This window comes from Drosophila novamexicana, unplaced genomic scaffold (assembly GCF_003285875.2).
Source record: "Drosophila novamexicana strain 15010-1031.04,08,12 unplaced genomic scaffold, DnovRS2.1 tig00000008-arrow-pilon, whole genome shotgun sequence".
NCBI lineage: Eukaryota > Metazoa > Arthropoda > Insecta > Diptera > Drosophilidae > Drosophila > Drosophila novamexicana.
The window spans coordinates 4,374,520-4,396,080 of NW_020824765.1; the positions used below are offsets into that span (position 1 = coordinate 4,374,520).

The 21,561-nt window shown below is 45.2% G+C and overlaps 2 protein-coding genes across 4 annotated transcripts in view; one reads left to right on the top strand and one right to left on the bottom strand.

Annotated features, from left to right (window-relative positions):
- Positions 1 to 125: 125 nt before the first annotated feature.
- LOC115759544 (spatacsin) lies at positions 126 to 6,021 on the bottom strand. Of its 2 annotated transcripts, XM_030700511.1 has the most exons (7): positions 5,237 to 5,340; positions 4,903 to 5,153; positions 3,355 to 4,821; positions 1,822 to 3,288; positions 666 to 1,765; positions 446 to 607; positions 126 to 388 (listed from the first exon to the last, which is right to left on the bottom strand). In XM_030700511.1, exons 1-7 carry the CDS (start codon positions 5,262 to 5,264, stop codon positions 169 to 171), a joined length of 4,695 nt encoding a protein of 1,564 aa, XP_030556371.1. In that variant the 5' UTR covers positions 5,265 to 5,340; the 3' UTR covers positions 126 to 168. The 2 variants fall into 2 exon arrangements, with proteins under 2 accessions (XP_030556371.1, XP_030556362.1); XM_030700502.1 differs by having other exon boundaries at positions 4,903 to 6,021.
- A 13,106-nt stretch (positions 6,022 to 19,127) lies between these two features.
- The window catches only part of LOC115758192 (protein Shroom), a 48,146-nt gene continuing 45,712 nt past the window's right edge, over positions 19,128 to 21,561 (top strand). Inside the window, exon 1 of one of the 2 annotated variants that reach the window (XM_030698754.1) lies at positions 19,128 to 19,594. In XM_030698754.1, the coding sequence (XP_030554614.1) occupies positions 19,184 to 19,594 (411 nt within the window). In that variant the 5' untranslated portion in view covers positions 19,128 to 19,183. The remainder of the gene's footprint in view (positions 19,595 to 21,561) is intronic. The other variant, XM_030698738.1, reaches the window with a different exon arrangement.

Genomic DNA, 21,561 nt, shown 5'->3' on the forward strand with positions numbered 1-21,561 from the left:
CGATACCTGCTGCATAGCATATCGATAGTATCGCATCGAATAAAAATGACAACCCTACAATTGGAGCTGTTTTTCGCGCCTTGTTAAAATTTTCGCATTCAACAAACTATTTGGCATTACAATCAGTACGTTTATATATATTATATTGTTAAAATCACATATCATGTGTCACATATTCGTTACGTTGTGCATTTCATTGCGTCCGAAGTTCGTGTCGCGCAAATAGTGTACCGTGGAGTCGTTTATCAGCGACATGACGATTCCCTTCAGACCCAAAATGGATGCCAATTTGTATTTAAGTGTGACGGAGCGAATGAGCTCCACCAGCTGAGCCAGAGATTCCTCGTGTTTGGCACTCGATGGATTGTTCTGAGTGTGCAATATATACCTGAAATGGAACAAGGTCGTTCTAGTCAGGCGTCAGGTGAGTGCCGATTTCGCTTACCCCTTGACAACCTGCTCAATGACGTTATCATTGATGCGTTGATGGCCGCGGTAATCCTGCAGATAGCTGCGTCTTTGAAGCAACACAAACTGAGTTAGCAGAGCTTCGCTCCAGTTGACATCGTGACCATAGGCGCGACTCAGTATCAGGGTTTGGGGTACTCTATAGGGCGGTAGTTAGTCTTTTTTAGTGTTTCAATTTGAATCCCCTAAAAACCCACCTTAAATGGTTGTTGACCAGCTCACGGAATTGCTCCCGTGTTTGCACACCAATCACGCTGATGCAAAGCGGCGCCGAGCTGCTTGTGCCAACACCAGCTGCTCCGCCGCCGCGCTTCTCCAGCGCCTTGTTGCACAAATCCAGCTGCATGGCCACCAGTTCAGCGCGCGCCACACTCTGCTGGGAGAGAATCAGCTTGTTGTCCAGCAAATAGTTCTCGGTTGCATGCGTGAAAAACTCCAGCGCCTGTTGCAGCTGCTGTTGCAGCTCCAGGCTGACCTTGAGCTTGCTCGGCTCGGCTGCAGATGACGCCGCCGAGCGCACTCTATCCAGGATACTTTGCGCCTCCTGTGACCACATCTCTGCCAGCTCTTTGTACATAAGAAAATGATGGGCGGCCAGACGCAGCAGATCCTTGCCATTTTTGGGATTGTACTCGCGCAGATAGCCCAAGATAGCTTGTCGCAGACCGCTCTTCTGATCCTCGTCGAACTGGCCCAGTAGCGATTCGAACTGCTCGTTCTCGATGAGCGCATCGAAGCAGTAGAACATCTCACGATAGCGCGCAATCCCAATGAGCAGGCGCACGATAAGCGACCAGGACTTGGCCTTGGTCAGCTGTCCGTTGAGCAGCTTGGCGCGCTCCAGCACACTGGCAATGCCCTCCATGGAGCACTCGTGCACAAAGCACAAATGCGCCTTGATCAGCAGCTCCACATAGATTTGATTCTGTTTCTTGTGCGACAGCACTTGGGGTATGCCCGGTGAGCCAGGCACATTGCTGCTGCTGCTGCCGCTGTTGGGCAGGCCATAGAGTGTAATAATCCCGGAGAGACGCTCAAAGGCCGTGCTCTGCTCGTAGGGCTTGTTGTCCTGGTAGCGCCTGTAGGCCTTGAGTGCATCACAATAGTCCAGTAGACAGTTGCCCAGCAGCGTCGTATTGGGCGTTAGCTCCAGGAAAAGGTGAAAATCCCGATCAATATTGTGCCCCCAGAGATCGGCGTTGCGCGGCGCATTGCGTGGCTGTTGGCTGGCATGGAATATATAGAAACGTGGACGCACAATGCAAGTGGTCAGCTCCAGGGCCAAGGAGTCGGCAATCTGCAAAATTAAATTTATTTAGCAGCAGCATAAATTAGTGAACGAAGGACGCGCACCTCATGTGGGGTCAGACGCGTGGAGATGTGTATATCGCTGACCACCAACAGACGCTGCAGGCAATCCTCCTCGGCGGCGCTCTTGAGCAGCACGCTGACGTCCTTGGTGCGCAGCACATCCAAATACTCTTTGTCCAGATACATGGCCGCGCGATAGGACAGCACAATACGCCGACCCAGCTCGACGCCGTGCTTCAGCTTGGAGCCAATGCCCAGCAGTGTTTCCAGTGTTTGTTGTTTCTCCTTCGAAGGAATCTCCTCAAACTCGAGCGTGGAACAGCTGCCAGACAAGTCGCTGCTGCATCTGGTCATGGGACTCTGATTGAGCGTCAGTCGATTGAACTTGGGAAAGGCGCTCTTCTCGATGTCGCTTAGCAGCTGGCGCTCCTTGCTGGACAGATTCGCAATGCTGGTCATGCCCTCGGCCAGAGCCATCGCGAACACAATGAAGCGCAGATCATTGGGTCGAAATTCGAACAGCTCCTGCAGACGCAGTGCCTCTACAATATCGCCCTCGTCCAGCAGCATGTTGAGCAGCGCATCGAGCCGCTGCTCCATCTCACCTGTCAGCTGGGATTTGTTGGCTATGCTGAGATCATCGATGCCCGCCAGTTCCTTTAGCTCTGAGAAGGATTTGTAGAGAACACCACGTTCCTGTCGCATTATCTGCTCGAAGTACTCGGAATGATAAATGTCCACGGTCGTCAGCTGCTCCTGCTCCAGCTGCAAATAGCACAAAACCATATCATACTCAATCTGATCCCGGTCGAAGCATTCGTTGGGGAACAGATGGTGCTGCTTGATGACGCCCAGCGCGCTCTGCAAGAGCTCGTAGCGACGACGCAGCTGAGACTCCGGCTGCTGGGCGGCAGCCTGCAACAGAAAGTTCACCAATATGGCCGGGGGTAGGGCATGCTGTGCAATCTCTTGCTCGTACTCCTCGTGCAGACGCAGCTGACCCGCCTCCAGCTCGGCCAGCCACTTGACATAGACAATGTCCGCCAGCGGCAGCTGCAGCAGCGACGCCAGCTGCAGCGCTTGGTCATAGGCCTTGGCCTCCGTCAGCGCATCCACCAGACGTTTGTATTCCGCGCTATCCCGCCGCACCAGCTGCTCGTAGTTGATGCCCAGCTGACGCAGCCAAGGCGCTGCCACGCCAAATATGCGATGCAGCAGGCAAAAGTCCAACAAATCACAAATGTCGCCCACATCCGAGCGGCAGATGCAGTCGAGAAACTTTTGCTGCTGCATAACGCAGTCGAAGTTGGCTTCGAGCTGAATGAGCAGCAGTCCAATGCAGCGCTGCAGCAGCTGTTTGCGCGCCAGTGGCTCACAGAGCGGCAGCTGCACTGCGTCCTGGCTCCAGCTGCAGAAGAATTGACGCAGCTCCACAATGGTCGCGTCGCTAAAGTCCTGCTGCTGCGCGGTTAGCTGCAGGAAGTGACACAGGTGCACGAATTTGCAGTGCTGCAAGGGGAATAGGAAACTATAATTATGGATCTGCGGGAGAGGTGGGGAGAGGCAACCACTCACCGGCTGAAAGATGCAGAAGCTGTGCAGCAACGCATTCAACTGACCCCCGCTGACAGCGCCACGTATTACCAGCCAAACGAGCTCCGTTTGCTGCTGCGGCTCCTTGGACTTGGTGACCGCCTGGAGCAACTGCAGCCACTGGCCACTGGCCACGGCCAGCCAGAGCAGCCAGCACCAGTCGCGATTGTGCTCGCTCAATGTCGCCGCGAGCACGGCCAGCACGGGCATCTGCTGGCGCACGCAATGCTTGAGCAGATTAATGCTGCTGCAGTGCTGTGCGCTGCTCTGCATAAGCTCCATGAATCTGGCCATGCTGCCGATGCTCTCCTCCGGCAGGCTGTTGCTGCTGCAGAGCACCAGGGCAAACAAATCCTGCTGTGCATTGTGCGTGAGCAGGCTGCACAGCGACTGGCCGGCATCACGCTGCAGCTGCTGCAGATTGGCATCCAGTCCAGAGCTGTGCGACGAGTTGGTCATAGTTTCTTGCGAGGAATTGGTTTGTCCATCGCTGCGACGATTGCCGGCGCGCTTGTGCTGCCGTTCGTGGATGCAGTCGTAGCTGAGCGCCCGCAGCAGATGCACGCCCAGCGCGCCGCACTTGAAGTGCGGCAGCAGCTGCTTCAGCTCGCTGAGCGGCAGATCGAAGTACTGGAAGAGCAGCAGCAGCTGCCACCAATCGTTGCGTGCCGCAAAGTGTTGCAACAGCGCCGAGGGCCATTTGCCTTGGACATTGCGTGCCGCCAGACGCATCAGTGCCTGATATGACTCCAGTGGAAACTGCTCGGGCGTGGCCAGCAGTTGCTGGACCAGCGCCTGATCCCAGTGCTGCAGTTGGCTCGTGTAGCCGCCGGAGACGCCTGTTGCCGGCAGCAGGCGCTGCAGATGTAGGAAGCTGCGCAACGTTTGCGTATCGAAGTCCAACATTTCACAGCAGGCGACGCAGTGCGTCACGAGCTCCTCATCGCCCGCATGCTGCAGCGCCAGCTGTGTGGCCGTCTCGCAGGCGTGGAACAGCTGTGTGCGCGTGATCTGACCATACAGCTGCAGCTGCTCCATGAGGAAATAGTATACGGCATAGGCGCTCCTCTGCTGCTTTAGATAATGCGTGTAGTTCAGCTGCGCCTTGCTCGCATAGCGTTGACTCAGACGCGCATTCGAGAAGCTAACCAACTCGCCCTGACCCGCCGCCGCCGCCAGTGTAGCAAAGTTGACCTTCTTGAACTTGTGGAACAGCTCGTGAGCGCTGGGCACCGCAGTCGAGCTGCTCGTGCCATGATGCTCAAAGCGCGCCATCAGGGAGTTCAGGTACGGCACTCGCCGCAAATTGCTGGAGGAGAGAAAACCCTCCAAAGCACGTACACTGGGCTCATGGCAGAGGAAGTCATAGAAGGTCAGCAGTGGCTGCTCCTGCAGCGACTCGGCGCCATGGTGAGTGCGCTCCAGATAGCTCTGAACACTCTTGGATATCTGCGTGGATAAAAAAGTGGAAGCATTAAGAATACTCTAGTCGATTTCCTGATAGATGCCCGACGAGGCCGACGTACTCACCATTTCGAAACCCTCGCGCTGCATTAGGTCGTGTGTCTTGAGATCGATTATTAGTGTCAGCAGCGGCTCATTCTCGCCCGCCAGCTGCTCCAGCGCCGAGACGGGCACACAATCTAGCAGCAGCAGGGAATGGTAGCCACGCTCTAGCAGATGACACGCCAGTGGTTGGCGGCTGAGCAGCTCCTTGTGCTGCTCCAGGCACTGCATTGTGCACAGGCGACGCAGCAGCGTGGACATGTCCGAGGATTCAGCTGGAAAAAAATAGCCAGCGCGGGCAAAGAAATTGCGCAGTAGCTCACATGGCTGCTGCAAGTACTCCAGGGCATATTCATACATGAGTGGCTCAATCTTCCAGCGCACATAGGCCTGCTCCAGTGGCCGCAAGTCAGCTGTGCCGGCCGCAGCCTCCTGGCACCAGCACCAGCGACGCAGTCTGTCCAAACGTCCAGTGTCTACCAGATGCTGCCACACCAGCTGCTTGTTCAACTCCGGCAACAGTGCTTCATTGCCATTGGCAAAGTAGAGTTCAACAATGAGCAGCTGCAGCGTTTGCTCGGGCAGCGTCATCAACGCCTCGATGTGAACTCGTGGCAGCAGGGCCTGGTGCCGGGCCAGCAGGTCGCTGCACTCGCGCAGCTGCTGCACCAGGGACCAGTAATACGCCAGCACAGGCTGCTCCTGCTCGAATAGCTGCGGCTCACGGCAGCGCAAATGATCCAGTACAAACTCACTCAGATCCGCATCGTCGCATTCGCAGGCATATTGATAGAAGAAGCACTTGACATCGCGCTCCACATTGTGCAGCACGTTGTCCGCCTTGCAGACGAGCCGCTCGGAGAGCAGACGCTGCACATAAGCCTGTACCACATCGTAAAAGTAATGTCTGTATTCTTGAACTGGTATCTTTCGCTTGCCAGCCCAATATTCCATGCACAGATCGATGTGCTCGCCCTTGGTGGCCACCTCCTTGATGATGGACACCTCGCTGATGCCTGACCAGCTTTTGAATATCTTATTCCGTGCCTGGGCCGTATGCATTGTGTATGGGCGTGTCTCGGTGCAGCTTTTCACATTTTCACAGAGTTCGGTGCAAAATTGTTTTCTTTGTTTTCAACAAGGCAATCAACAGATATGTTTTTTATCTGCTTTGAAATCAGCTGCGGGCGGCACAGCGTTGCCACCTGGCCAATGAGTACTTTACAGTGAGTACTTTTTGAATTGTGGCGGCAGTCGCAACTCATGTGTTGTCAGCGTATCAACTTTCCATACTCAAGCCTGCCATTTGCAGTTTTTGTTGGTAATTGAATAGCCCAGGCAATGTCCTTGCCTTGCCTTTGTATGAAATTTAATAAATTGCAGGAAACGACAGCCGCTACGCAAACAAGTTGCCTGGCAAAGTTCAAGCCACACGTAGGGCTTGAGACCACACACACCAAAAAAAAAAAGAAGACACAAAAAAAAAAACGACACAACAGGCAGAAACAGCAAAATGCCTGGTTTTGCTTAATGTTTTCATGTTTGGGGCCTTTTTCTCTCACTTTTCGCTAGAACAAATTGTACGTACACACTACAAGTGTGTGTGTGCGTGTGTGTGTGTCGTGTGTGTGCGTGTGTTTAGATTTGCAACAGCCTGCTTACAACATCCGCTTACAAATTTGGGTGTGCCAGAATAAATCAGCTTACAGCATATTACAAGTGCCGAGTGGGCAATTTCCCGGAATGTCACATTTTTACAAGATCCCAAGACGACGTTTCTAACAAGAATTATGAATCGAGCAAGTGGATGCGGTTTATTTTTTTTTTTTGGGGTGCCATTAATAAATTTCACACGACTGTTTTACATGGCATTTGGACGTAAAAACGTTGCTCAGCACTAAACCCAGTGTGAGCTTATAGGCCAAGTTGCGTAAGCTGATATTCTATTTTGTTTTTCTCTAGTTTTATGCAGCAGCATAATTATTCTTCATATTGTTTATGAGCCAAGCAAAGGCTCGAGCAATGCTGCCGCTTCTTGTTGTTACCGTTTTGGCCACTTAACAAATAGTCGAAAAGCTTTATGGGTTTCAACGCTCTGCAGTTTTGTTTATAAGCGGGTGACTTGGCTATCCAAAGCAAACCGGTTGTCCCTGCTTCAAACACCCCGTCGTTGGCCCGCACTCGCTGTGATTTATAGTTACGCACAAGCGCGCAAATCCAATTAGACGAACCGACTGACTGACTGACTGGCTGATGGACGGACTGACTGACTGACTGACGGACTGACTGTAGCCCGCGGCCAGATAGAGTCACAAAATGCCGCCAGGCCAGAGGACGGTCGCAGTCCAAAAATGATGTCTCACATCTCCTCTTGCCATATAAATATCATTCAAATATGTACAGTGAACGCTGCACTAAAACGGACAAAAACGCATTTTTGCTTGAACAACTTTTCCTTGCAAAAAACATGCCTGACACGAACCACATTCAATTTTGAATCATCTTTTTTTTATTATACAAATAATGATGCATTTTATATATGCATTTATTTCTACGACATATCTTCTCTTAAAAAGGACCACAAACTGTTGTTCGCTTAGGGGAGCTTTCACTGTACTCAAACGTACATAAAAATATATTTTAAGTAGATTCGGGTCACCCGCTGCAACTATGTTTTTTTTATTCGATTTCTTACATCATCGCGGAACTGTGTCGCCCCGCGCCAACGTGGCGCGTGGCGGGAGGGCGGCCTTTTGTTGCATTTTGAATATCAAAGAAAAACTGCAGCATCTTTATCTAAGAGCTGAGAGATACATGTGTGTGTGTGTGTGTCATAGTACCAAAGGCATGCCGGGCAGTCTCTGCGACTGTTGCATGCAAATTTCAGCATATGGAGCAATGGTGATGACGTCATCGGTGGCGCTCAATTGAAATGCAACGTGGCAGCTGCCCGACGACAATTGCAAACAAATTATACAACATACTGAAAAGGGCTCTGAGCTCTGATTTTGACCGTTGCGTTTCCCACGTCCAAATGCCTTTGATTTCATATCAGCAACTGGAACTGGGTGTGTTTCGCTTGCCAGCGTTTTGCACCTGAATGCTTAAACAGCGAATGCGCCCGCATCCGCTCCGCCCTCCTCCCACTCCCAATCCCACAGCGTAACCTTCAGCTTGGCCCAGCAGCTGTTTGCTTAGCCTGTGGGAAGTGGAGGGGGGGGGGGGGGGGGGGGGCTTTTCCAATGGAAAGTCGAGCCAGTTTAGGTCAGCTGTAAGAGCTACCAATACGGATTTGGTAACGACTGCTTTTGGCCCAATGGACAATAGACAATAACTGATTGATAGTCGCGGCACATTCCATGCTGCCTCTGCCTCTTCTCACCCGCCCGAAGCAGGGCCAGCGTTAAACTTGTTTTTGTTTTGCAAACCGCACAAATAAACAAATGTGTGCGCCCACCAAAAAAAGAAAAGCAGAAAAAAACCGTGATGATTAATTGGCGAGGAGCTCCGTTCGAGGCGCGAACCCGTGTGCGTGTAGTTGGCATTAACTGTTTGGACCACAAGCCGGCAACAAAAGCTGGCGGCCGAACAGATGCTGATCTCAGCGAGACATGTTTAGCCGCAAAACTACCCCGGGCTGGCTTGTGAACTTTAGGCCCAGTGCATGGCATCTAACGAGCGCGCGTGCTTTTGGCCTTTATCATTTAAAATCGGTTAACGAACTGTGAGAATGGCAAACGAAAGTTGAGAACTAGCCGAGAACCGTTGATTATTGTTGATATTTGGGCTCTTTTTTATCTATTGTATTGTATTTTTTTGCGCTGATGTTTTTGTTTTTTATTGTGGCAATTTGCATGTTGCCACCTTTCGCTTGTACCGTTACGGCAGCGGCGACATGCTGCAGCCCATGGCAATAATGCCTTATAAGCATGGCACATACATAAATTAAATGGCACAGAATGGGCTCATTAGCACCTGATTGACACGGCCAAAGGAGACTGGCCATAATCATAATTGGGCACAAATATTGGCCTAAATCATTTTGTGTGCAACAACGTTGGTGGTCGCTCTGCTTCTTCTTCATTTGCTTTTGCTTAATTGGAAGCGACTTGCGCTGAAAATCAAAAGTGCCAACAGCAACAACAACAACAAACGGCAACAAACGGCAACAATAAGAAGAAGCAGCACATAAATCAACTTTGAAGTGCAGCGACGCAGCAGCAGCAGCGCAGCAGCAGCAGCTCAGCCTTAGCTCGGCCTTGCTTATCAACGTTTCCTTCATTTTGCTTTGCCGCTTCTCGCTGCGTTTCTTTTTGTTTTAGTCTTTACTTTCTTTGTTTGCCTTTTGTCCGCACGAATTTTGGCTAAGTGCAGCCATAGCCGCTGTTGCTGTTGCTGTTGCTGCCGCTGCCAGCGTCGCAGTCGCCGCAACAGGTTCTCGTTGTCGTGCTTGTTCTTGTTGTTCTTTAGCAAGAACTGGACGCATAGCACGCGCAACAGGTTCTGTCCAATGCCTGATTAAGTGGCGAGCGAGCGAGTGCTTGACTGCCAGTGCATGTGTGTACGTGTGTGCCTGTGCTTGCTTGTGTGTGTGTGTGTGTGTGTGTGTGCATGTGTAGGTGCCTCTCTCGCACACTCTCAGCAGCTCTAAGCATACGCACACATTGACGCGCGGTATTGCAGGCGCGCTCACCGACAGCTGAGATATACTGAGTGACTTTCAATAAAAAAAAAATACCTGTTTTTGTTGCTTTTGCTATTGCTATTGGTTTGCTCTGCTCTCTGCAGGCAGACCTCTATGATAAGACTGACCCCCATTAGAAAACGTTTTTACCAAATGGAATTGCCACTCTTGTCCAGCATATTGAGAGCAGCGTTCAAATTTCCACTGGGGTTTTTGACAGCCAGCGCAGCGCAGGTAAAGCAGACTTAAGATTTGTTTGTGTATGTGCGCTCCCTCTCTCTCTCTCTCTCTCACGCTCTTTCTCGTGCGCTGCTTGTGGCTTGCGTGGCCGAAGAAAAACATTTTCGCAATTGCCGCTGCGAGAGCGTGTCTCCGTGTGTGCATGTGTAGGTGTTGGACTCTGACTCTGACTAGCCGCTGCTGCCGTGAGCTTTGCCTGATCGTGCCTCTGTCTCCAGTGTCAGTCCACTTTTGGCTCTCGTATCGTGCAGTTAGCAAGCAAAAAAGTACATGCCGCGTTCATTGGCCGCGCGTTACGTGTCTGTGTGTCTAGCTGGTGTGTATGCGTGCCTGTGTGTCTGAGCGCACCATGCAATTAATTCAAAGAAAATTAATATAGAAAAAAATTAATTTTCGATTCTCTGTTTACATTCGGTTCAATAATTGATGACAACTCTTAAGCAGCCAGCCTGTGTGTGTGTGTGTGCTGTTACATGAGCGTGTGTGTGTGTGTGTGTGTGTGCGAAAGTGAGTGAGTGTAAAGTGAAGCAGCGGCGACCATCACGCGTCGCGCTAGCAAACAAAAGTGCAACAACAAAAACAACAAAACCAACAACTGCAAGAGCGGCCGCAACACGAAACGGCATATTAAGCACAAAAGCGCGGCGTGTAAAATGTGCCTGAAAAATTACAAAATTCAGCAAAAATAAACAAAATAAAAAATTTAATAATTGTATAATAAAACAATAAAGAAAAAGAGTGCAGCACAGCCTTCAACGTGCACATTTCTTCCGCTTACAACAAAACTGCTTTTGCTGATTCTTCTGCTGCTGCTGCTTCTTCTTCTTCTTCGCCCTCATCTAGCGGGTGGCAAGAAGCTTCTGCTGCTGCTGCTGCGGCTGTTTCTTCTTCTTCGCCAACTCCATCTTGTGCTTTGAGGCCAACAAGTTTTGCTCAAGCTGATATTTTGTTGTTGTTGTTGTCCCCACCCTCCCCTCGCACAAGCAACATTTTCCTAAGGCAGACCAGTTTTTGGCGGCTGCATTTTGCCATTTTCCGCGCTTCAACTGCAGCTCCAAGCAGAAGAAGAAGAGGCAGCGGAACCGAGGCGGAGCACTGGCTGAGAGCAGCAGCTGCTGCTGCTGCTGCTGCTGCCGCCCCATTGGCAGTTGCACTTGGGAAAACTCTTCCCAGCCATATAAAGCATACACATATTTGCACACAGCCCCATAACAAAGGCGGCCAGTACGTGTTTTGGATTATTTTAATTGGCGCCAGACGCGAGACATGTTCAGGAAAACAAAAACAACAACAACAACAAAAAATATAGCCAAGAAACAGCAGAAGCCGCAAAGTGATGCACACTGAAAATTATTTGCTTCGGGTCAGTTTTGTAGCTTGAATGGACCAAAAACATGTAGAACTGATAAAAGTCAACAAAGAAGTCGATGACATAACGAGTGTAAAAGCTGTGTAAATCGGAGCAGAGGTAGCGCCAGGTGCTACACTAGCTAATAGAACTCTGGATAGAACATGTGCAATGGGGCGGGACGGGCTGCAAACGGTAGATGGCTAAAACAAAGAGTGGGCTAAAATACAGAACTACCAAAATGTTGCCAGAACTAGAAAATAATGAGTAAACGTACATAAATCAAGTTCAAACGATGACGTGACGAAGATATAGGCAGAAAGATATAGAGATAGATATAGGTAGAAGGACAAAATAGAGAATCGAATAACTTCGATATCATTATCAAAGTATTAAAAAAGTATGCAAGAAATAAGTCGAAATACATTAATTGGAAATAAATTAAAAAGTAAAGTTTCTATATATTAACTTAAATAATTGTTGTATTTTATATAGAAACAGAATTTTTGAATGAAATCCTGCTATTCCTATATTTATTCATTTAAATATAACATCTTACTCTGAACCTTTTCACGTATGCCCCTTCTTTATGCAGAAGTTGGCATAACGCCAGCTTTATTTATTTGCACTCCCATCAAAAGTTGTGCTATTTAAGATCTATTTAAGCCCGGAACACGTGTCACGCACTTAATCTACATTTCCACAAAACCACCTGATAAACTGTTTAAATTTTGTGGAATATGTTGGAAAATTTACATGTAGCTTAAACGAAAGTATTGCGCCGATTTCAGTTGCTGATAACGTCTGATAAAAAAAATTACTTACAGACACAATGTAACTCCCGTCAGGCACAAAAAATGAGTGGCATTACCTGGCATTCAGTTGCCACGTAATGGGGCATTGACGAAATCGGAATTCGAAGTTACGGACTTATCAACTGTCACAGAGAGAGAGAGAGAGAGAGGCGGGCGGCAGACCTAGCAACAAATACAACAAAACAATATCAGAACAAACATATTTGCTTTAGTGTGCGTGTGTGTGTTGGGGGTGGGCGTGACAGGCAGAGGGAGCCCGGGGGGGAGGGTGGGTTTGCTTGGGTTCAATACACTGCGACGCGGCAAAAATGTGTGCGTGAGAGATTGATTGAATTATAAATGAAGCTACAACGTTTCAATTAAAGGCAACAACATTATTGCATGCAGCGACCTTGCCGTGCATCTGTATCTGACGGATTGCGTACAGTGAAAACTCCGGCAACGGACAGCAATTCTGCAAGTTCCAAGCTCTTTCTCTTACTTTCGCACTTCCAAATGGAATATCAGCTAGAAAAACTTGCCAGAGTCGAGGACTTTTATTTCTCTAAGGAATATCTTCTAGCCTTTGTTTGTTTTTTTTCGACACACGCCTCAAGAGAGCTTTTACTGTGCATTTGTATCTGACGGATTGTGTCTGTCTGTCTGTCAGGCATCATTGGCAACCAGTTTTCTTCTTATTCATTCCTTTTTTTTTGCGTGCGTATGAAGCAAAGGCTCGCTTTTATCTTATCATCCACAGAGACTGTGGCTAAGTCGAATTTTAATCTTATCTGTCAGAACTAAGTAGTGCAAACAGCAGAAATAACAAACGAACATCAACGGCAATTCAAGTATTTCGAGTGCGTTTCTTCTCTTCGCGTTGTCATTGTAAATTGTTCAGATATTAAAAACAAAAACAAAAACAAAAATCGCTTGTTGATTTCCTTAACAGCACATATTGTTCACAAGTTTAAGGTAATTTTCCCGAAAACCCGAAAAATAACAATGGATAAAAAAAACAACAACATTTTGAACAAATTGCGCACAACATTTTTGTGCCCCAAATGACTTGAACAGTTAAGCAAATAGCAAACAGACAGTTGAACACACCGAATTACGGCGAGCTCAAAAGTTCCTAAGAAATAACAATATCATCATGAATTTCCCATTACTCGTGGATCTATTACTCGTGCCGCAAGATTTCCAGCAAACTCTGAAAACTGTAAAGTGCGAAAACTATATTTAGGAATCGATATGGAACTCTTTCCTCATTTCTCTCCTTAAGGTTGTATGTCCAACGTTTCACTAATATGACCTTGGACTTATTCCAATCCCTTTAAACTGTTGGGCTTATAGTTAGATCTCTTGCTTTGGATTGATTCCTATTTTTATAAACTCTATAAATGTAGGGTAAATGGACGACAGCTGCTGTGTTTAAATTAAAATCTGAACAGATTGTAGAATTGTCAAGAAGAGAAACTGTTTTATTGACAGATATCTTTTCTTTCTTAAAGCTACTACATATATTAGATTATGTGAATCTATTAGATAAATTTAACTTGGATTTGTAACAATCCTCAAAAACTCTATAAGTGTTGAAGAAATTATCCTTGTTAGTCACATCTGAAACTAGGGAAACTTTTTAGTTAATCCATATATTTTGTTTCTTTCCTTCTTCAAGGTTACGTGTTCAGCTTTAAAGTAATCTAACGAAACTTAACTTGGATTTATTTCCAACTTCACAAACTCTATATTGTTTGTTGAATATCGTTGGATGTGTACTTCTTACTAGGTTTGCAAAGTAAATCTGAATTAATACTTCTTATGAATTAAATTTGAGGTCTTATGATCTGGAGATAACTAATCTATTAATGATTCTCGTGGATTGGCTCCAATCTAATTATAATAAGATATATTTTATATATCTACCGCCCGTCAGATAAGGTACATCAAATGCATTTCAATCTTTCTTAGGAAACGCAATCACAAGGGGCTTAAATGTGTTCCAAAAGTGTCCAGATTATCGACTTAGGAACTTGGATAACCTTTTCCAATATTGCTCGATTGTAAAGTTCAAAATCGCCAAGTTAGCTGTCAAGTTATCAATTGATCTACATATATTTAATTTTATTCTCTTGTTTTATTTTTGAAGTATTTAATTGTTTTAGATGAAACCCATTTGAAGACCTCGAATTCCGCAACATTTGACTTTAGCTTTTGATAAGATACAAAGTTCTTAGTCGCAAGTAATCTGTTTTTGGCTGCGTTGATAAATGAATACCTAAATAAATAAATAATTATTTTGGCTTATAGATATATCGAGTGCTAGTCTACTTATGTAATTTCTTTAGTTTTTCAACTTTGTCGTGATATAATTGTTAAAATCTTGTTCACACATGTGGCTGGCATATATGTACATATAGTTATATGGCCACTTGGCCATAAGTATTCCCTAACTAGTTCTCATTGTGATTATTTCATATTTGAAAAATGCACTTCTCTCGCTCTTTCTGCGCTTCTTTCTGTTTTGCTCCCGTTACGTTGCACGTTTTACAATTTGTATTTGCTTTGCCAAAGTGCTTGGAATGTGCTGTGCAAATATTTGTGGCACATAGATACACACACACGCACACCTACTAAATATTTAGTGAGTGTGTGTTGTTGTCTCTTTTCTTTTCATTTTTTTGTTTTTGTGTTTTATTTTTGGTCCACGCTCGGCTCAGGTGATAAGCAGAACGCGACGACCTTGCGACAACGACCTTCACATCCTGCCCGCTGCGCTGCGCTGCCCGCCTCGTCAAGGCGGAAGTAAATCGCGAGAACAATGCGCAACTGCTGCGGGCGTATCCGAAAAATAAAGTATCTGAAATCTAAACTCGAGCGCTAGGTAGCTGAAAACTGAAGCCCAAGCGGCGGCTAAGATACAAACTGGGGCCGAGGCTGTTGACAGGGTCTGAAAAACCGTAGAGACCAAAATGAGCTGAGGTTTTGGTTTGGCCTCTTGTGGCAATGAGGATGAATAATGCCAGGCAACAGGGCGAAGCATGTGTGTGTGTGCAGGTGTGTGTGTGTGTGTGTGCGGGTGTTGTTGCCGCTACCAAGAAGCGCGCTTGGGAATCGCATAGCCATTTTTTGCGCTGCTTTATTTTAGCTGCAAGCGAAGCGCGGCAAGCACTAAAGAAGACGTTGAACTTGCCACAAGCGCTGCCTGCAATTGCAATTGCACTGCAACAATTGTTGATTGTTGTTGGGAGCCCTTTTTGCTGCTGCTTTTTGCGGAAATCCAGCGAACGAATTAAATTTAATTGTAAATTTATGCGTCTTGTTGTTGTTGTTGTTGCTGTTCGCCCTGTGTGAATGTCTCAGCGCCATGCGATCTTCACCTTTGTCAGCTGCTGCTGCGCGCGCTACCTGTGAGAATTGACAAAAATTATAATGAATCGCAGCAAGAGCTACAACGGGGCCAAAACCTTGCAGCTAAATGCAAACACACACAGCTCGCACAGCTCAGGTAAAAGCTAATCACAACATAAGCGGGCAGGTAAAACAGTTTCATTCATGTTGTTGCAGTTGTCGCCTTGGTTGTTGTTGTTCTTCTTATTGTTGTTGTTGTTGTTGTTGTTGTCAAGCACTTTGTTACGCTTGTTAGTAGCTGACACTACAGCAATTTGAGCGGAATTTATGACAGTCACAGTTCAGGGACAGCTATATCTTTATCGGGCAACTCAATCTGTGACAACTCTTATTTATTTATTTTTTTTTCGCAAGCGGCTACAACCCTGTCGTGGCGGCATAGCTGAAAAATCTACTGCTGATAAGCCCCTCTGGAAATGACACGGGTGCTAATACCACAAAGTCGGGCATTTAAGTGCTTATGAGAAATCTCTGAGCTGCTGTGACAAAATATAATTTCACGCAGACTTCCCAGAGCACAACATTTTTTAAAGCAATAGTTCTCTGAATATGAAACATATTACAAAATATAAACCATTTCTTATGCATTTGTTTATAAATCGAATGAATATTTTAAATTTAGTCTTCCATCTGCATGAAATGTTTGCTTTTCTTTCTGAAAGATCACTTCTTTCATCAGTTAGTTTCTGGCAAAAAAAAATATACGAATTATGAGCTGCAATTCGTGTTGAACATCTTTTATGGAATTATGAACAACAAAATCTGTTTAATTTATACAATTTGTTTCCGGTTCTCAGTTTAACTCAGAATTTAGACAGCGCCTCAATATTGAACGACTGCTTTTTTTGGATCTTTAAATTTAACCCAATTATTTGTGAACCTATAAACATATTCAGATACGATTAAATGTGGGGATATTCAATTTCATTTTGTAGAATCATTAAAAAATTAATATTATGCATTTAGTCTGTGCTGCAAAAAACACTTCTTCTTCTGAAAGATATTTTTTTTCACATTATGTATCTCACGTCGTGTAGAACATCTTTAAAGGAATTGTGAATAGTATGATAAGTGTTTAATTTAAACAATTTATTTCCGGCCATCTTCTTTTTATTCAACAAAAGTTTTTTTGCATCTTTAAATTTAACCTACATATTTGGGAACCTATAAAAATATTCCGTACGTCCAAAACTTATAACCTATAAGAACTAGAGACTTCGAAAATTTAGACGTAGGTCCCTCTATTGCCCGCGCATTGAGAGTTTGTTTACGATATTCGATAAATTCGATAACAATTGATATTGAGAAAAATCTCCTAGGTTTTAAGAGCTGGAGTTACCAAATTTGACATGCAGCTTCTATAATAGTAGATCAGTTCAAATATCTTTCAATTGATTTCAATCATCTGGAACTCTCGACACTTACTTGTATCTCTCAAATTTGATCAGATTTAGTAGGATTTTCAGCTAATGCTTAATCACTTTATGTGAAAACCGTGATAATTTGACACCCAAATTAATTTCTAAATAGTAATTTGTTACTTGTTCCAAAAGCATAAGCATAAAACTTAAAACTTAAATCGATCGACTACAAATTCCGCTTAGAGAGATTGAGAATCTTAATTGTGAATAATAGAGAGACATGATCTCTATCTCACAGCTGGTTCTTGATTCCCACAATAAATACCATAAAGCAGGCACATATTTTAAATCAATCTATTATAAAATTTCCTGTTTAGGATCAACAATCTTTAAAGCCAACACACATACAGATCTATAAGAGATGCCTGGAAAGTGATCGTTCGTTTCACTCATCTATGTAAGACACACGTCGACGTCGTCGTCGTCTGATTAGTGCCGCAGCCTGTTTTTGACCTCGCTTGTGTGGAATTTATTGGACTACTGATATTCATAAGCAGTCTATAGCATATAAACCCGTTCGCTTGGGTGTGACGCTGACGTGGGGTGGCACACAGGGCGGGGGACGCCGGCGTGTTCCGTCGTGGTCTGTCGTCTTGCAGCTGGGAACTGGGTGCTCTGTGCCCATTTCGCTGGCGCCAGTGTTTAGCCATGTTTTTCCGCATTTTTAACGCTAAAACTGTCATTTTGCATTTCGCATGTGTCGCTGTTGGCCAAAACTCGCACAGCCCAGCAAAAGTGTCTAATTTCGCTTTTAGCGCAATAAAAACAACAACAGCAACAACAACCAAAAACAAAATTAATAAAAAAACAAAGAGCGAAACAAGCAACAACAATAACAAGCTGTCGACAATGTTGTCGTCTAGTGCCCAAAAATCGACTCGATTAGAGCTCGAAAATGGCCAGCGGCTGCGTTCGTTGCGTGGCAGAAGTTCCGCTCAGCTCCTTGGGGCCATAATTAAAGTATTTCTTTTTTTTTTGTTTGTTTGCTAGTTGTTATTGTTGTTGTCTGTTTTGGGCAGCAGCTTTCACACAGCAACGCCGCTGGGCACAAAACTGGCGACAGGAGCAGTTGCAGTTGCAGCCTGCGATTGCAATGTCATTGCACTTACTGCACAGTCAGGCTGGCTGGCTGGCTAGCAGGCAGTTAGCCAGGCTAACAGGCAGTCAGGCAGCCAGGCACTCGTATGTCGCAGATTTATCTGCGCCGTCTCGTACTTTGCCCCCTCAAACTGGCTTCCTTCTTGGCCATCTATCTAGGCCCAGTCGCAGCCTAGCTTAGCCTAGCCTAGCCCGACTTGACTTGGTCTGGCTTTTGTGGCTGCAGTTTTGTCAACGGTGCCTTTAGAATCCAGTTTTGTAGTCTTGACAATATTTGTTGTCTCTTTGGCAGCATATAGTATTTGCCCGTGGTTCCAGTTCTTGGGCGCCCGCTAACGCAGCCTCATAATTATGCATTAAACACTTGAGGCTTACGGTGCAGTTGCTCCGGCATTAATGGACAGCAATTTGCATAGAAACCATACACAAGATGGGCGCCCATTTGACATGGACAGCCAAATGACCAGCTTGACATTTGCCAAAGGTAAGCGCAGGTTGGTAGCAGCAGAAGAGAAGGGGGAGGGGGGAGGAGGGGGTGTGCATAGGTAGACGGAACTGCTGCGATGCGTGGGCAACGAAACGTAACCGAAATGCAGTCGGCAAACAAATCGCATTTGAACAAAAATATATATGTATAAAAAACTTGTTTATTGGCTTAGCTGGCTGGGGGAACAAGGTGGTGGGAAGGGAGAGGGGTTGCTCTGGCTGTCAGCGTCTGCCCTCTTGGGTCAATGTTATGTAAACCTGGTTCACTTTTCACACAAATGCATCACAGCAAATACATAATACGCGGCCGCATATTACACAAAAACCCAAATAACTCAGCAACAGCAGCAACAGCAGCCACAATAGCAACAATAAATAACTTGGCCAAAGCAATCGATTCAATTTGTTGCCCCTCTTTGGCTCTTTGGCTAGCTGTTTGGCCAGCTCTTGGGGCTGCATTCCAGAGATGCGCAACGGCCAACGATAAGAAAAAGTGCAGCAGCAAAAAAAAAAAAAAAAAAAAAACGAAGAAATGTGTCGCCAGACCAAATGACAAATAATAATTTAACAAATGCTACAAAGTAAAAAGTGAAATGTGTCTTGCATAATGTATTTGATTTGTGTGCCATTATATATATTTTTTGTTATTTTGTTGAATCGCGTGATCTTTTTCTTAGAGTCGCCAAAATGCTGGCAACAAGGTGTTAAAACAATTTCAACATTCACATAATAATCATAATAGTAATAATCGCTGCAACAAAAAAAAAACACCAAACGAAACGCAACGAAAACTTCCAAAATCCCAGCAGCAATTACTTAAATGAAAATGCGAAATCATAAAGAAAACGGAAATCATCAGCAGAGCTCAGCCACAACGACATCAACAGCAACAGCAGCAGCAACAACAACAACTGCGTCGGCGATGGCAACAGCAAGCGCGACAGCGACGTCGACGTCGACGGCGACGGCGACAATGCCACTGGAGAACTCCAAAATGGACAACGCCAATGGCAACAGCCACAACAGCAATGGGCAAGCGGATAAGCTGTCTGTGTCCAAGCTGTTGCTGCCCGCACTCAAGAACGGCTCAAAGGATGCAATTCAGGCGCAGTCACAGTCACAGGCGCAGACGCAGTCGCAGCGACGGCAACAGCAATTCACGCCCCTCTCCGTATCGGATGCGGCGAGCAATGCCAGCTTCAGTTCCGCATCAGTCGCCGGCTCCATACAGGTAAGCTATCCAAAAACTCAACTCAAACTTCAACCTAAAACTCGCATTGAAGGAACAAAAAGCTAAAAAAAACTTTTAAGAATTTTTTACTACATGTGCTAGACTAATCTGATACCCTATAGTTATTTTCTGACTTCATTTAGATTATATACGCAGAAAATACAAAATGAGATATTTCGTGTATAAATAGAAGCGGGAAAAATGTTAGAGCCAAGATATGGGAGACCAGGCTTACGAATCGAGACATCTTAATATAAATACTTAAATTTAATGAAAATGACAAATATAAAAAGACTTTCGATTAAGATAGGGACTATCGACTATTAGAATTATCGAGTAAGACTAATTGGCATGAATTGATATTGAAAACTTTGGCCCTTCTTCAGCCTTTTGTTGATGAACGAAAAAGAAAAGAATTAGATAGTATGATGCCGTTGCTTATGAAGAAATATCGGTAGCATCGATTGTATATTTGCCAACTATCGATGATTGAAACTAGTTAAGTTATCGTTATGCAAGTAATCGAAAACTAACGATAATGATAGTCTCGTCTCGTCTCGCCCCATTTGACATTGTATTAGTTTGTCAACTTATTTTATAAAAAGAATTTCTATATATAGTCTGGCATGGCCATTTTCCAGTCGAAAAACTACAGGGTATTGCCAACGAATAAGAGTTTGCCAACCGGTTTAACGCTGCCGGCTCTTCTCGCTGTGTCTGGGTCTGTTTCTGTTTCTGTTTCGGTTTTTTATTATTCTTGTTAATAAATCCTCAAAGCGCGCAGAATTCCAATCGCACTGGCGCTGACTCACTCTGGCCCACAGTTCCAGTCTCCGGTCTCCGGTCTACGGTTTGAGCCGCAGAAAAAGTGAAGGCTTAAACAAACAGAAATTTAACTTTGATCGTCGTCGATGTCGATTTACATGGCCGGTAAAAAAAAAAGAAAACAAGAAACAAATAAAAGACGGAGAAAAAAATGTGCACAGCAAGCGGAAAATAAATTTATAAAAATTGGATTTTTTTTTTCTTCTTTTGTTTTGGCCCACGCACAGTGGGTCGGAATTTTTGAGGCACGGCCTGCAGTGACACCGCTGCAGGTTCCTAATTGAATTATGAGGTTGACCTCCATTTGCGTGTTGCTTAACCCGATGCTCGGTTTTCGTTTTCGAAATCACGATACTGTGTCACTCAGGCGACAAAACGGTACTCTTGTTTTTTGTCTCTCAACGGAGGGGGGGGGGTGCGTGGGGATGTGGGGTCTGTGCTCCAAGTGGTTCATCGAGAGCCGGGCATAAAATGCGGTTTATTCGCATGTCTCATGCACAGGATCTGACAGCGGGTTATTAACTGGCAGCCCGACAATGAATGAAAACGTGGATATCTTGTTTTTTTTTTTTTGTTTTTGTTTTGGCTTCGGGTTGTCATGTGTTGTCAATGGATGGTTACTTTCTTTAAAGATTGGAATACTTTTCTTGTTGCTATTTTCCGTATTTCTTTTACATTTTATTATCTTAAATTTTTATTTATTATATCGAGAATTGTGTATAGTATAGTTTTCGAAATTTTAGATATCTAAAATTTAAGAATCTGAAATTTGTATTTTATATATCTGAAATTTTAGATATCTGTGACAAATGTCCAACTGTTTTGACTAAAGCATTCTTGGTTTGTTTTCTTCCTGGTGCAAAAACGGTATTTTTTTATATTAAGAAAAGTGTCGAATAGATAAACTTTGTTTATGTTAGTCGCTTTTCTTAGTTTAACAGAAGTGTACATAGGAATATTTGGTGTTGGTATTTTCTGTGTGGTATTTTCTGTTGAGTAATTATATCACATATGGAATATATAGAACTTCTTTATTTAAACTTTGCAAATTCGAATATACCGTATAATATTTAGTATATTTTAGTAATATTTCTCTGCTTTGTGGTATTTTGTGGTATTTGTCTTATATGTTCGGGTACTTT